The sequence below is a fragment of the Bubalus bubalis genome, chromosome 2 (genome assembly GCF_019923935.1).
Source record: "Bubalus bubalis isolate 160015118507 breed Murrah chromosome 2, NDDB_SH_1, whole genome shotgun sequence".
NCBI classification, from domain to species: Eukaryota; Metazoa; Chordata; class Mammalia; order Artiodactyla; family Bovidae; genus Bubalus; species Bubalus bubalis.
This window is the reverse complement of record NC_059158.1, coordinates 40,680,607-40,696,071: the sequence shown is the minus strand read 5'-3', so window position 1 is coordinate 40,696,071 and position 15,465 is coordinate 40,680,607. Positions and strand designations below refer to the sequence as shown.

The 15,465-nt window shown below is 41.1% G+C and overlaps 1 protein-coding gene across 2 annotated transcripts in view; it reads left to right on the top strand.

Annotated features, from left to right (window-relative positions):
• TBC1D22B (TBC1 domain family member 22B) overlaps positions 1-15,465 on the top strand; it is a 71,600-nt gene that overhangs the window by 692 nt on the left and 55,443 nt on the right. For both annotated transcript variants that reach the window (XM_006079831.4, XM_025270687.3), the window contains exon 2: positions 14,789-14,845. In XM_006079831.4, the coding sequence (XP_006079893.1) occupies positions 14,789-14,845 (57 nt within the window). The remainder of the gene's footprint in view (positions 1-14,788; positions 14,846-15,465) is intronic.

Below are 15,465 nucleotides of genomic sequence, written 5' to 3'. Positions count from 1 at the left end.
ACTCCTAGAAGGGTTCTGGTGGGAGCTTGAGACCGTCTGCGTGGCGGGGGTGGGGACAAGAAAAGTGAGGGAAATTCTTCAACTCGACCTCACTTTAAGATATCTTGAGTTGGTCCTTTCCCATTAGGAATTATTACAGGGTAACTTAGAATCGAGATGATTTCTTTAGCATCTTCTAAAGATTTGTCATACCCCAGTGGCCTCTTCTCCTCTGCCTGGTAATGTACTTCTTGTGCAAATGCATTAAATTCTTTCATTCTAGAGTTGTTTAGGTGGAGAACAGATTATTTCTAAGATAATCTCCACTCTTGCCCCACCCCTTTTTGGTATAGGTTGAGACTCTTAACAATTGTCCATTCATCAGTCTAATGTTGGTTTATAGTTTCAATTTGTTTGGGGGTAGTGCTGAGAAGTAAAAGGAGGAGTGTATGTTTCAATCTTAAATTTAAGATTTCGGCCAGCCACAGTCTCTTTGACGATGAAATTCATGATTGATTGTACCCCATGTGCTACCCTTCCTAGCTGATTGATAAGGGAAATAATCCTTTAAACCTGTAGCTTTTTTTGTTTGTTTTATCAATAGCAAGAGAGAAATCAGGGACAGTGGTGGCTATATAGTGGACTTACTTATTGATAGGATCCTGTTAGACAGTTGGGGATCAGTTTTTCTTAATATAGTAAAAAGTAGGTTAAGGGAATTCAGAAATAACTTCAGATTGAAATGTTGTGGAATAACTGTTAATGCTAAAGACTTCTGTGTTTTTAGATAGGCACCACTTCCTGCCTACTGATTCCTTTTCCTTCCTGGTCTAGGGAGCTCTCCAGTCTCGCTAACTGCTGTTCTCTGGGGTTTTCCATGGTGAGATCATTAAATTTTGACATCAAAAGTTATAATCAGAATCTATAGGAAAACTGTTAAATCAGGAAGCAGTATTTGATATGTGGGATATGGCATAATCTTTTTGTGCCTACCAACTGCTGGTTGTTACTAACAGTTTTTATTTTCTATATTTCCTCTTTTGGAATGTAGAAGCAGTCATCTTTTTTGCAGAGCACTATTTTTTGTGAGATAGGAAGAGAAATCTTTTCAGTTTCTTTAAGTTTGTGGCTTCCTTTTTCATTTTGAAGAGAAATACAAAAGGATAGAGGAAAGAACTTTTGAATTCTGAAAGCTTTGGATTATTATTGGAGTGTTATCTGTGTGATCAAGGACAATTAATCTCTTTAAGCCTCAGTTTCCTTATCTGTGAAAAGAGGATAAAAATACTTTCTTCAAGATTCCAGTGTGGATTGAATTAAACATCTATTTGTAAAGAACCTGAAACAATGTTTATTTATAGTTGCTCAATACTAATTATTAATATTTCTGTTATTATTAGGGGAAGTATACATTTAAAAGAATATTTCTCTGATCCTTATTCCAGTAAGAGGTATTTATGTTCATTGTTTATATTAAGACATTAAAATGTTGCCATGATTCATAATGGTGTTTAGTACCTTGCTTGTTGAAGAGAAATATTGTTCAACTATGCGCTTTTAGCAAGGAAGCCCTAGGAGCCCTTGGTTATGGGAGAAAATAAAAATTCTTTTAGAGAGAAAGTGCTTTGATGTAAGGAAAATATTAGTACATTTTTCTCAAGAATAGAACTTTTGCATTTGTACTCTTTCGGTCATAGTGAAGAAAAAAACTTTGGGTGGAGAAATGACACAGATAACTGTCTAGGTCCATGGCAACTTAGAAGTGAGACTAGCTTCCTCTTTGCAAATTGAAAGGTAAAAATTCAAAACGGTAGCAGATGACTTTCAGTTTCTTTGATCATGATCCAGCAACCTTAATTACAGCAAATAGGAATTTTATGTAGTAAAATAGCCTCAAGTTCAAAACGAATTAAACATCCTTTTGTAAAATAACAGCTTTATTGAGATAATTCACATATCATAAAAATTCACCCTTTTGAAGTGTATAATTTGGTGGTATTTAGTACATTCATCTAGAGTATAAATGGTTTTGTGCAACCATCAACATTAATTTCAGAGTATTTTCATCACCCCGAAAAGAAACCTCATATCCATTAGTAGTCACTCCCCCTCCCCCCTGCTCTCTGGCCCTTGGCAACCACTGATCTTTTTGTTTATATGGATTTACCTATTCTGAACATTTTGTATAAATGGAATAATGTAGTAAGAGGCCTTTTGTGACTGGTTTTCTTTTAGATGTAGTGTTTTCAAGGCTTATTCTTGTGGCATGTATCAGTATTTCATTCCTTTTACAGCTGAATAATAGTCCTTGTATGTATGTACCTCACTTTGTTTATCCATTCATTAGGTGATGGACGTTAGAGTTGTTTCCACTTTTGGGCTCTTATGAATAAAACTGTGAAATCCGTGTGTAGGTTTTTTGTGTGAAAGTATGTTTTCCACTCCTTTGATTATATGTAGAAGTGGAATTGCTTCATATAGTAATTTGATGGAATTAAACATCTTTATAAGTGCTCTCAGTTATTCATAAGAGCCCCATGTGCTTAATATTTCAAATGGTCCTTATGTGGATGCCTAGGAAGACAGGAGGCAGTATGTACCATGTGGTTAAAAATACAGGCTCTGGAAACTTGAAACTAGTAGATAAATAAGTTCTGGAGAGATAATGGACAGCATAGTGATTATAGTCAACAACACTGTATTATAATCTTCAAAGTTGCTAGGATACTGGATCTTAATTGTTCTTACCACAAAGAAGAAATGTTAATTATGTGACATGATAGAAGTGTTAGCCAATGCGACAGTAGTAATCATGTTGCAGTAGAGTTGTCCCTCAGTGTCTGGGGGGAATTGGTTCCAGGACCTCCTTGGATACCAAGATCTGCAGATGTTCATGTCCTTTATATGAGGTGGTGGTACAGTTGGCCCTCCATATCTATGGATTTTGTATCCATCCACAAATTCAACGAACTGTGGACCAAACTTCAGAGAGAGACTATAAGTGTACTGAACCAACAGAATGTACATCTTAAACTTACACAAGATTATGTGTCAATGATATCTCCAAAAAGGGAGAAAAAATGGAAAAGAATGCAAGCTCTGCAACCTGGTTTCAAGTCTCAGCTCTGCCACTTTCTGTGTGACCTTGGGCAAGCTACTTAACCTCTTGGTGCCTTAGTTTCCTCCTGTAAAGTGAGGACAGAGTGTCTACCTTATAAGGCTGTTAATGAGAATTAAATGAGGTAATGCATGGCTTCCCTGGTGGCTCAGACGGTAAAGCATCTGCCTGCAATGTGGAAGACCCGGGTTCGATCCCTGGGTTGGGAAGATCCTCTGGAGAAGGAAACGGCAACCCACTCCAGTATTCTTGCCTGGAAAAATCTCATGGATGGAGCCTGGTAGGCTATAGTCCATGGAGTCGCAAAGAGTCGGACACGACTGAGCGACTTCACTTCACTTCACTTCAATGCATGGAAAGTACATAGAATGTACTCAGTAACATTAGCCATTATGAAAATGCTAGTTGTGATTACAGTAGCTTCTATTTTTATTTGTTTCTTCTCCTTGCTCTAGTTTCAGAAACTCGAAGAACTCTGATCAATGGTATGTCTGGAGCCCCACAGTGAGTCCTGGGTGGAAAAAATACTGCCTGTTGTTGATTAGGCAGACAGTTTATGGGAGCATGAAAGAGCCTAATGCAGGATCACTGTGACTGTCAGGGGTTCATTAGCAATGAGGAGTATGGTTTGAGCAGTGCTTCTCAAACTTTAATGAATCACCTGGAAGGGCTTGTTAAAACATAGATTGCCAAGCCCCACTTCCGAGTTTCTAATTCTGTCCATTACAATTGCACTCATCTCACACGCTAGTAAAGTCATGCTCAGAATTCTCCAAGCCAGGCTTCAGCAATACATGAACCATGAACTTCCTGATGTTCAAGCTGGTTTTAGAAAAGGCAGAGGAACCAGAGATCAAATTGCCAACATCTGCTGGATCATGGAAAAAGCAAGAGAGTTCCAGAAAAACATCCATTTCTACTTTATTGACTATGCCAAAGCCTTTGACTGTGTAGATCACAATAAACTGTGGAAAATTCTGAAAGAGATGGGAATACCAGACCACCTGACCTGCCTCTTGAGAAATCTGTATGCAGGTCAGGAAGCAACAGTTAGAACTGGACATGGAACAGCAGACTGGTTCCAAATAGGAAAGGGAGTACGTCAAGGCTATATATTGTCACCGTGCTTATTTAACTTATATGCAGAGTACATTATGAGAGACGCTGGACTGGAAGAAGCACAAGCTGGAATCAAGATTGCTGGGAGAAATATCAATAACCTCAGATATGCAGATGACTCCACCCTTATGGCAGAAAGTGAAGGGGAACTCAAAAGCCTCTTGATGAAAGTGAAAGTGGAGAGTGAAAAAGTTGGCTTAAAGCTCAACGTTCAGAAAACGAAGATCATGGCATCTGGTCCCATCACTTCATGGCAAATAGATGGGGAAACAGTGGAAACAGTGTCAGACTTTAATTTTTGGGCTCCAAATTCACTGCAGATGGTGACAGCAGCCATGAAATTAAAAGACGCTTACTCCTTGGAAGAAAAGTTAGGACCAACCTAGATAGCATATTCAAAAGCAGAGACATTACTTTGCCAAAAAGGTCTGTCTAGTCAAGGCTATGGTTTTTCCTGTGGTCATGTATGGATGTGAGAGTTGGACTGTGAAGAAGGCTGAGTGCCAAAGAATTGATGCTTTTGAACTGTGGTGTTGGAGAAGACTCTTGAGAGTCCCTTGGACTGCAAGGAGATCCAACCAGTCCATTCTGAAGGAGATCAGCCCTGGGATATCTTTGGAAGGAATGAGGCTAAAGCTGAAACTCCAGTACTTTGGCCACCTCATGTGAAGAGTTGACTCATTGGAAAAGACTCTGATGCTGGGAGGGACTGGGGGCAAGAGGAGAAGGGGACGCCAGAGGATGAGATGGCTGGATGGCATCACTGACTCGATGGACGTGAGTCTGGGTGAACTCCGGGAGTTGGTGATGGACAGGGAGGCCTGGTGTGCTGCGATTCATGGGGTCGCAAAGAGTCGGACACAACTGAGCGACTGAACTGAACTGAGGTGGAGCACCAGAAGTGGAGTTTCTGAGGAGTTCCTAAAGGGTACCACTCCTGCTAAGCTGGGAGCTGCACTTTGAGAACCACTGAGTAGAGAGCCTTGAATTAGATTGAAAGAAATCCGATTTCTGATGCTGGATGCTTTTCCCCAGTGGATACTGAAAATTTTTTTTTGGCCATACTGTGTGGCCTGTGGGATCTTAGTTCCTGGATCAGGGATCAAACTTGTGCCCTCTGCAGTGGAAGCACGGAGTCTTAACCACTGGACTGCCAGGGAAGTCCCTGGATACTGAACAATTAATGCATCTCTGTTTTGCTAATAGCATCTCTCACGTAACACATCCAAGCAGAACTCTTGATTTCCACATTTGCCCACTCCTGCAAATCTACTCTGTCCAGTCTCACGTAAATAGTCCAGCCATTCACCAAGTCCCTCAGACCAAAAATCCTAATGTCTTTCATTCTCTTTCTGTTCCTGCTACATCCAGTTCATTAGCAGGTTCTGTGTTGGCTTGTCAGAATATATCCTGAATATGAGCAGTTCTCATCACTTCTACTCCCTACTTTCAGGATCAAGCGGAGTCCTCTCTTTCCTGGGCCACTGCTGTACCTTCCTCATTGGTCTCCGTGCTGTGAGTGGGGGCTTCCCTTGTGGCTCAGCTGGCAAAGAATCCACCTGCAATGTGGGAGACCTGGGTTCCATCCCTGGGTTGGGCTGTGAGTGGAGTCAATGCCCCTTACCCCCATTGTTCAAATCAGCTGTAGTTAAGAGTCTGCTGCAGTTAGTACAGGGACAGGCCATGAGGTCTTCGACTAGGGTAATGACAGTAAAGGACAAGTTTGGGAATATCTATAGGACTTGGTAGATCACTGGATTTGGGAAGTAAGGGAGAAAGGGGGGCTGAAGGGATGTCACCCTCAGGTTTCTGGCTTAGGTGGTCAGGTAAGATTGTGGTATCCTATCCTCAGAAAGAGCCACAGTTTAGGACAACATGCTAACTACTCCACGCTCAATTTCCTTATCTATGAAATGAAATCTGGATTAAATGAGCTCTGAGGCTTTTACTGGTTCTGAGATTGAGTGTTAAACTTGGCAACTCCAACTCATGTCACTGGATGTTTCTCTTCTGCTCTGTCAGTCACAGAGGTATGATTGATAGGTAAGAATAGCTCAGGGGTGGGCAGGGAGCGCTGAAGGTAAGTTTTTCTGTCTTGTGCTTTGGAAAGTGGTGAATTTCTGGCCCCACCGCACATCTGAGTGTCACGAAATTATAGAATGTTATAATTCGACCCTGAGAGCACTGCCGATTGAGGAAACTGAGGCCAGAGAGGGAAAGTAGCCCCAAATCACACTGCAAATTTCTTGACGCCTGGTCCGCACTCTGCTGCTGCCTCCCCCTTCCCTCAGTCTCTGCTAAGATTGAAATAACCCTCTGTCCAAGCACCTCATCTGCTTCAAGGATGTAGATGCTTCCAGTGAAAGTATGGATGAGACTTGGAATAGGAGAGACAAATGTGAGCCAAAGCCTGGCTAATTCCCCACAATCTCATCCCCAATCTTTCTGGGAAGGGCTTCTCCCTCTGTTTAAGGAAAAGTGGGCTTCCCAGGTGGTACTAGTGGTAAAGAACCTGCCTGCCAATGCAGGAGACATAACATGGGTGCTCAATCCCTGGGTCAGAAGATCCCCTGGAGGAGGGCATGGCAACCGACTCCAGTATTCTTGCCTGGAGAATCCCATGGACAGAGGAGCCTGATGGGCCACGGTCCATAGGGTTGTAAAGAGTCAGGTACAACTGAAGTGACTTAGCACACACGCACGTGTGTTATTAAAGTCAAGGAGCTCTTTTAGTATTCAGTGACTCTGAGAAGTGTCTGATTCCTTGAATTACTTAGGAGCCCGTAGATTTTTAACTGAAACCTTCTCTGTCATTTGGTTGTTTTTTGTAACTTTAAAGAATCTGATAGTAGACACAGTATAATGGTCCCAGCCTGTCTGGGCAGGTACACTACAACCTATTCTTAGCTTGGAAATGCTTTACTGATTAAGTCAGTGACTAGGAGATAGTAAATTATCACTGCAGCAGCATGGATCCCCAGTTCTGGAAGACTTCCATTGAGTGAGCGTGTGACCCTGCGTTGATTGCCAGCGTGTTTGGCTTCAAAGTGGATAGCTCTGTTCCCATGTTTGCTTTAGCTCCTCTGCCAGCGCTGAACAAACACCTGTTGATCTTTTTTCCTATCAAGCTTTTTGCTCTGTTCCAACTACCCAGCTCTGCCAACACGTTCTGCGGTGTTGTTTTATTGAAGGGAACAATGGAGGTTGACCGAGACTTTTGCTTCATTTTTTCCTTTGTTGTGGCACAGCCCGTGGCCTTCTTTTCTCTGTATATGCGGTTTGGTTTCTCTGAGACACAGTGTGACTGCCTCTTCATTTTTAGGTGTAGCTAGACAGGAGTCAGCTTAAACAGAGGCCTGGGTTCTTCATCGTTCCAGGCTTGACTCACTGAGTGTTGTTAAGCGCCTGCTGGTGTGTGTCATGCTCTGCCAGGTGGTGAGGGGACTACAGAAAAAGACATGGCCCCACCACTGCTCTGGAGAATCTGAAGGTACTCGGCAGCTCAGCTTCCCCATGGAGAGGATGCTCAGTGTTATTGTCTTTCTGGTTTTGCCACTTAAGCATATGTTACTTTTGTAATCAGAAAAACCGAAAAGCGGAGCTGGGTGAAAACACACTGTTGAGTGAGAAAAGCAAGATGTAGACCGATATGTACAGTGTGCAGTCTTTCATGTAGAAGTTTTAAAACATAAAAAAAGATATTGCATGTTTATGGATACATGAATATATGTAAAAGTATAAAAACAGATGGGAAGGATTTTGTATCCACTTCAGGATAGTGGTTATCTCTTGGGGAGGCGGGGGAACGGGGCTGGGGACTGCAACTGGAACTTCAGAAGTCTCTTTAACACTTTATTTTCTTAAAAAAAGAAAAAGAAATGTGACAGGTGTTAATTATTTGTTAAGTCAGAGTGATGGGTTCGTGGGTGTTTGTTGTATCTTTATACTTTTCTTTGTTTCTGAAAATGTGAGTTAAATGCCTTTTGCTCTTGTGGTAAAGCAAATGTTTTTTAAATGTGTGTTGGAGAAATCAGCCAGCCAGCCATGAAATTAAATAAGATTTAAAGTAGCATGTATAATTTAGCATCAAAGTAAGTTGTGAATATGGTGTGATGCCATTTATATGAAGTTTTTCAAACATGCAGAACAATACTCTATATTGTTTCAGGATACATGCATAGGAAATATAAAAACAAAAATGAGGATGAAAAACACCAGACTCAGTGGTTTCCTGAGAAGGGTTGTGCTGGGGTTTCGACTCCATAATGTATTATTTCTTACGTAGGTGTTGAGCACCTACCTGGGTATACTGTATATTATGCTCTAAATCTAGTCTGTTTTAAAAAATAGTTTATTCTTTAAAAGCAGTGTAAGCCTCAATTTCTGTGTTTTAGGGAATCAGCAAAGGCATGGGTTAGTGGATGCTGGGGATAGGCTCAGAGAAAGTCTCATGGGGCAGAGGGTGTAGAGTTTGAAGGAATGTTTCAGGATGGATAAGATTTTTTAAATGAGATGGGGAGAAGAGCCCAGCTTAGCGTTTGAGGTTAGGGTGTGTGGAGACCAGCCTCCTCTAGAGTTGAGTTTGGGTCTAGTGGAAGTGTACTGCACAGGTCGATAGGTGAATTATACATGCCCGGAAATTGAGCACCTTAATCACCAGGCTCTTTCAGTTTGTCTTCATTTAGTCATCTGGGCTTCTCTTCCTTTTCTAACTTCTTGCCTCTCCTACTCACATGCCAGTAAGGTAATGCTCAAAATTCTCCAAGCCAGGCTTCAGCAATACGTGAACCGTGAATTTCCTGATGTTCAAGCTGGTTTTAGAAAAGGCAGAGGAACCAGAGATCAAATTGCCAACATCCGCTGGATCATCAAAAAAGCAAGAGAGTTCCAGAAAAGCATCTATTTCTGTTTTATTGACTATGCCAAAGCCTTTGACTGTGTGGATCACAATAAACTTTGGAAAATTCTGAAAGAGATGGGAATACCAGACCACCTGACCTGCCTCTTGAGAAATCTGTATGCAGGTCAGGAAGCAACAGTTAGAACTGGACGTGGAACAACAGACTGGTTCCAAATAGGAAAGGGAGTACGTCAAGTCTGTATATTGTCACCCTGCTTATTTAACTTATATGCAGAGTACATTATGAGAAACGCTGGACTGGAAGAAGCATAAGCTGGAATCAAGATTGCTGGGAGAAATATCAATAACCTCTGATACGCAGATGACACCACCCTTATGGCAGAAAGTGAAGAGGAACTCAAAAGCCTCTTGATGAAAGTGAAAGTGGAGAGTGAAAAAGTTGGCTTAAAGCTCAACATTCAGAAAACGAAGATCATGGCATCCGGTCCCATCACTTCATGGCAAATAGATGGGGAAACAGTGGAAACAGTGTCAGACTTTATTTTTTTGGGCTCCAAAATCACTACAGATGGTGACTTCAGCCATGAAATTAAAAGATGCTTACTCCTTGGAAGGAAAGTTATGACCAACCTAGATAGCATATTCAAAAGCAGAGACATTACTTTGCCAACAAAGGTTCGTCTAGTCAAGGCTATGGTTTTTCCAGTGGTCATGTATGGATGTGACAATGAGACTGTGAAGAAGGCTGAGGGCCCAAGAATTGATGCTTTTGAACTGTGGTGTTGGAGAAGACTCTTGAGAGTCCCTTGGACTGCAAGGAGATCCAACCAGTCCATTCTGAAGGAGATCAGCCCTGGGATTTCTTTGGAAGGAATGATGCTAAAGCTGAAACTCCAGTACTTTGGCCCCCTCATGTGAAGAGTGGACTCATTGGAAAAGACTGTGATGCTGGGAGGGATTGGGGGCAGGAGGAGAAGGGGACGCCAGAGGATGAGATGGCTGGATGGCATCACTGACTCGATGGACGTGAGTCTGGGTGAACTCCGGGAGTTGGTGATGGACAGGGAGGCCTGGTGTGCTGTGATTCATGGGGTCTCGAAGAGTCGGACACGACTGAGTGACTGAACTGAACTGAACTGAAACTGATAAATTACCCAGGTGTTCCAGGTACAGACACATTATGGTTTAGTTCAGGAATATGTTAATTAAAAATGTTAACAGATACATTATGGTTTCAGTTCAGAAATAAGTTCAGTTTAGGTTCTGATACCTTTGCTGATAAAGTCCATCGTTTATCTTGGCCTTTCTGGCTATGCCAGCACTCGGGGCTGATGTCTTTAAAAAATAGTCTACAGTGGTGTTAAGTTCCTTTTCCTAGGTGATTATTAATGGCCTTTAGCTCCTAAACCTGCACCATTAGAATTGCTTTTTTTCTTGCTGTATTACTGGCAGGTGGTAATACTCTTTTATGGAGAGAATCTCAGGATTCTTTCTTATTCTGCTACTCAGTCACCCAGCCCAACTTTCCCATTAATATCTTCCTGCAGAGTTTATTCTCTGATCTTTATATTTTGCTAACATAGAAGCTTATTTACTTAGAGAGTTCAAGTGTACTCATCTTAAGAGTATTTGCAAATGCTGAAATACAGATGGCCCTTTGGGTTTTCTAGTTTGTGCTTTTTGTTTTGTCTAAGCTTTCTCTCTCTAAGCCAAACTTTCCTGTATTCTTTAATCCTTCTTTTCTCTCTTCTTTTCCTCTGCCTGGGAAACTGTAAACACATTCAAGTAGCATTGTTTGTATTTCTGTGGTAGTACATGTGATGGCTTGTTTAAAATTACTTAATAACCTTCCATAGATGTTCAGAAATCTTACTACTAAAAGGGTCAGGGCCCTACTCATAGCTAAAAATTGATACACAAATATTCCCTTTGGAATCTTAGTAGAAATCAATGTGAAAATGATCAGATTGACTCCATTTTCATTTAAAAGCAACTTTAGGATCACATCTTTATGTCAAAGTACTTTATGTCAAAGGTACTTGGTAAACCTACTTGTTCTGTTTTCTAAATGTTAGTAAGAAATAAATTACAAAAATCGGGGGGAGGAAGAAAACCAACATTTCTTAAGCACTGAGTGTGTGCCGGGCAGCATTTACCTCACCACCTGCTATTATTGCTTAACTACCTGTAGGAATTGTGCTGAAGGACCTTTTACACATTATCCCATTTAAACTTCCCAGTGCTCTTAAGATTGCTTAATTTATTTCTTAGAAAGGTGATCATGTATACAGTACTAATTGAGAAAGGTGTAAGAAGGTTTGCACTGAAAACTTAGTCTCCACCACAGGGCCCTCCCATCATCAGTCCCACTTCCATACCACTGCTTCTGAGTCTTATGTGTTCTTTCAGAAGTGGACTGTAAATACATAAACGCAATCATATGTCAGTATGTGGATATATTTTATTTTAAAGATTTTTACATAAAATGGAATTATTACTATGCATATAATTCTGCATCTTTTTTTCAATGCGTGTTTCATGTCAGTGGATATAGAATTACCTCATTCTTTTTAACAGATGTACTGTAGTTGATTTTACCAGTCCCATTGGTAATAATCCCTTTTCTTTTAATAGGTAAGTTCAACCCATATATATTTATTGGAGTGACTGATATATTTGGTTTTAGTTCTATTTTTAATATTTTCTTTTAAAAAGCTTTCACTATCAGGACTGTACTTGCTTTGGGAGGTGGGTATATCCTGGTGTAGGTTCTGATGATTTGAAAGAGTTATCTTTTTATTCTAGTGATTGTGTGTAACTTTATACCATGTTTCTTCCGATAGTATCTGTTGACTCCCTACCATGAGTAATGATGAAATTAGTACTATTTCCTGCCTCCTTTCCACCTGCTTTTAGTTGATTATAGTTATTTTTCTTAGTTTTATTTTATATCTTTAAACATACCTGTATATTAGGGCATCAAAGAATGAGATGGCTGAATGGCATCACCAATGCAGTGGACATGAACTTGGGCAAACTTCAGGAGATGATGAGGGACAGGGGGGCCTGGCATGCTGCAGTCCCTGGGGTCACAAAGAGTCAAACACGACTGGGAGACTCAACAACAACAACAACATACCTATATATTACTTGAACTACCGGTTATAAGTGTCTTTTTGAGCCTTGTCAGTAAAAGATGAGGAAATCAGTCTACTTATTTCAGTCCACTTCTCCTCCATCCCACTTTAACATTTGCCAGTTACATTATTTTTGCATTCTCTTCTGCAACCAGAAAGCCTCAAATTTAAGGCTCAATCTTTACAAAGCTTTAAAAATTTACGTACTTATTTACTTTTGTCCGCCCCGGGTCTTGGTTCTACATGGGGGGTTACTCTTTAGCTGTGGTGCAGGGGCTTCCTTTGTTGCAGAGTCCAGGTTCTAGGTGGGCGGGCGGGCTCCAGTAGTTGCAGCGTGTGGGCTCAGTAGTTGCGATTCGCCAGCTCTGGAGCTTGGGCTCAGTGGTTGTGGCACACGGGCTTAGTGGCGCCGGGGCAAGGGGAAGCATGTGGAGTCTTTTCAGAACAGGGATCGAACCCATGTCCCCTACCTTGGCAGGTGGATTCTTGTCCACGACCAGCCTTTTGCCATAGTGTCTCCATTTATTATATTATCAGTTGAAGTTTTTCCTCTAGTAGTTTCTTCAGGAAGGAGTAAAGGAAACCAGATTCCCTGAGTTCTTACATGCTGAAGCATGCTTTTCTGTTGCCTTTGTACTTAAACCACAGTTTGGCTTAGTATACAATTATTTCAGGTCACTCTCTTTTTTCATTTTTTTTAAACTAAACTACTGTAGAAAAGTACATAAAACAAGTGTGTGGTATGGTAACTTGATAAACTCGATAAATAATCAGAAAGTGAACGCCCCGGAAGCCCCCGTGTCTGTCTTTGATCACACCTCCTTCCTTCTCCCCAAGAGATAACCACATCCTTTCATGCTAATCACTCTGTGCTTCCTTTATTGTGTTACTATATGGATGATCCCCAAGCAATAGAAATCATTTTGCCAGTTTGTGATGTATGTGTAAATAGAATCATACACTATTTACTGTTTCATCCTTTGCTTGTTTTTTTTGTTCGACATGACATTTGTAAGATCCATTCACATTACTTGCAACCTTACTCCATTTATTTACATTGCTGTAAAGTGTTTTATTATATGAACACATGAAAGTTAATTTCTCTATTGATAGACAGTAGGGTTATTTCTAGTTTGGAGCTAAAAGGATCCATAATGCTATCAGTTCAGTTCAGTCACTCAGTCGTGTCCAACTCTGTGACCCCATGAACTGCAGCACATCAGGACTCCCTGTCCATCACCAGCTCTCCAAGTTTACTCAGACTCATGCCCATTGAGTCGGTGATGCCATCCAACCATCTCATCCTCTGTCGTCCCCTTCTCTTTCCACCTTCAATCTTTCCCAGCATCAGGGTCTTTTCAAATGAGGCAGGTCTTCACATCAGGTGGCCAATGTATTGGATTCAGCTTCAACATCTAAGTTTCAGCTTCAACATCAGTCCCTCCAATGAACACCCAGGACTGATTTCCTTTAGGATGGACTGGTTGGATCTCCTTGCAGTCCAAGGGACTCTCGAGAGTCTTCTCCATCACCACAGTTCAAAAGCATCAATTCTTCAGTGCTCAGCTTTCTTTATAGTCAACTCTCACATCCATACATGACTACTGGAAAAACCATAGCCTTGACTAGACTGATCTTTGTTGGCAAAGTAATGTCTCTGCTTTTTAATATGCTGTCTAGGTTTGTCATAGCTTTTCTTCCAAGGAGTAAGCGTCTTTTAATTTCATGGCTGCAGTCACCATCTGCAGTGATTTGGAGCCTCAAAAAATAAAGTCTCTCACTGTTTCCATGGTTTCTCCATCTATTTGCCATGAAGTGATGGAACTGGATACCATGATCTTATTTTTCTGAAAGTTGGGTTTTAAGCCAGTTTTTTCACTCTCTTTCACTTTCATTAAGAGGCTCTTTAGTTCTTTGTTTTCTGCCATAAGGGTGGTGTCATCTGCATATCTGAGATTATGAACACTTTTATATATGTTTCCTGATACACATATCTTTGTTTTTCTAAAGACATATGTATATATATGTATATGTATGTATCTTTAGTCTTAGGGTATGCATACTTTGTTCTTCCTCAATATAGCCAAACTTTTTCAAAGTGGTTGTATCAGTTTTTACCCCCGTCGGCAGTTGTGAGAACCCCTTGGGTCACTCCTCCCCTGATCTGTGGGGCTGCTTCACTGTCGTGTAGTCCAAGTGGTCCTCTGGGGTAGGCGATATTCCAGTTTTACAGATAAGAAAGCATGTTCAAAGTGGTCAGGCCATTTAGTGAAAGTTTATAGTGGATGCCACAACCTACATATGAACTGTATTCTGTCCAACTGTAAGCCTTCCCATGCTGCCTGTACAGATAGAACTTTCTGATAATTGTGTAGGGTGCTGAAACCTCACCAGGGAAGAAGATGAACTTTTTTTTTTTTAAAGAGTAGGTTGCTGTCCTTTGGCTTGGGCATAGTTGTTCTTGGAGGTCACCTGTTTCTCTCAGTCCCTTCCAACGTTGTGATGCAGGTGGTACTCACCCAATATATCTACCTTCCTGACAACTCGTGTCTTCCTTTTTTTTCTCGCTTTTAGCATCCAGCCCGTGTATGGAGCACAGCACCCTCCTCTGGACCCTCGGCTCACCAAAAAGTAAGTCAAGATATTTTTCCTCTCATGCATGTACTTCTTCTTAAACCCATGGAACCCTTCCCTACTTTGTAGAAGTGACAGTTTCTGCTTTGACCTTTTCTAGCTTCTCCCCTGTTCTGTTTTGGATCAGAAGATGAACAGTCTTCTTACTTCTAAGCAGTCTGTTACTAAGTATAAAATTAAGTTACATCAGAGAGCTTTTTCTTACGTTGGAAGGTGGTTTATATAGGGTTTGTCTCTGTTCTATGAGAAGGTCTTTATTTGGTAAATATTGTCCTAAAATTGGTTGATTGATGATCTTCTGGCTTCTGGAGACCATGCTTCTGAAGATATAGATAGATAGATAGGTAGACCGCCCCTCTTCCTTACTTACTTTCTGAGAACCGGGGCAAACAGAACTTAACTATGGAGCTGGCATTCTTCAGGTCCTTTTTCTCTTTGACACACTCAACGAAACCCAGCCAGACGGTGGAGTTAAAAGATCCCTGGAGGCTATTTCTTCTAGTAAAATTCTAATTATTTTCAAACACAGAAGAGCCCTAGTTAAATCCCAGATGTGTGGGTGTGTATTCATACCCCCAATTATCACTTTATCCCACCTTTCTCTCATAGGCCATCGT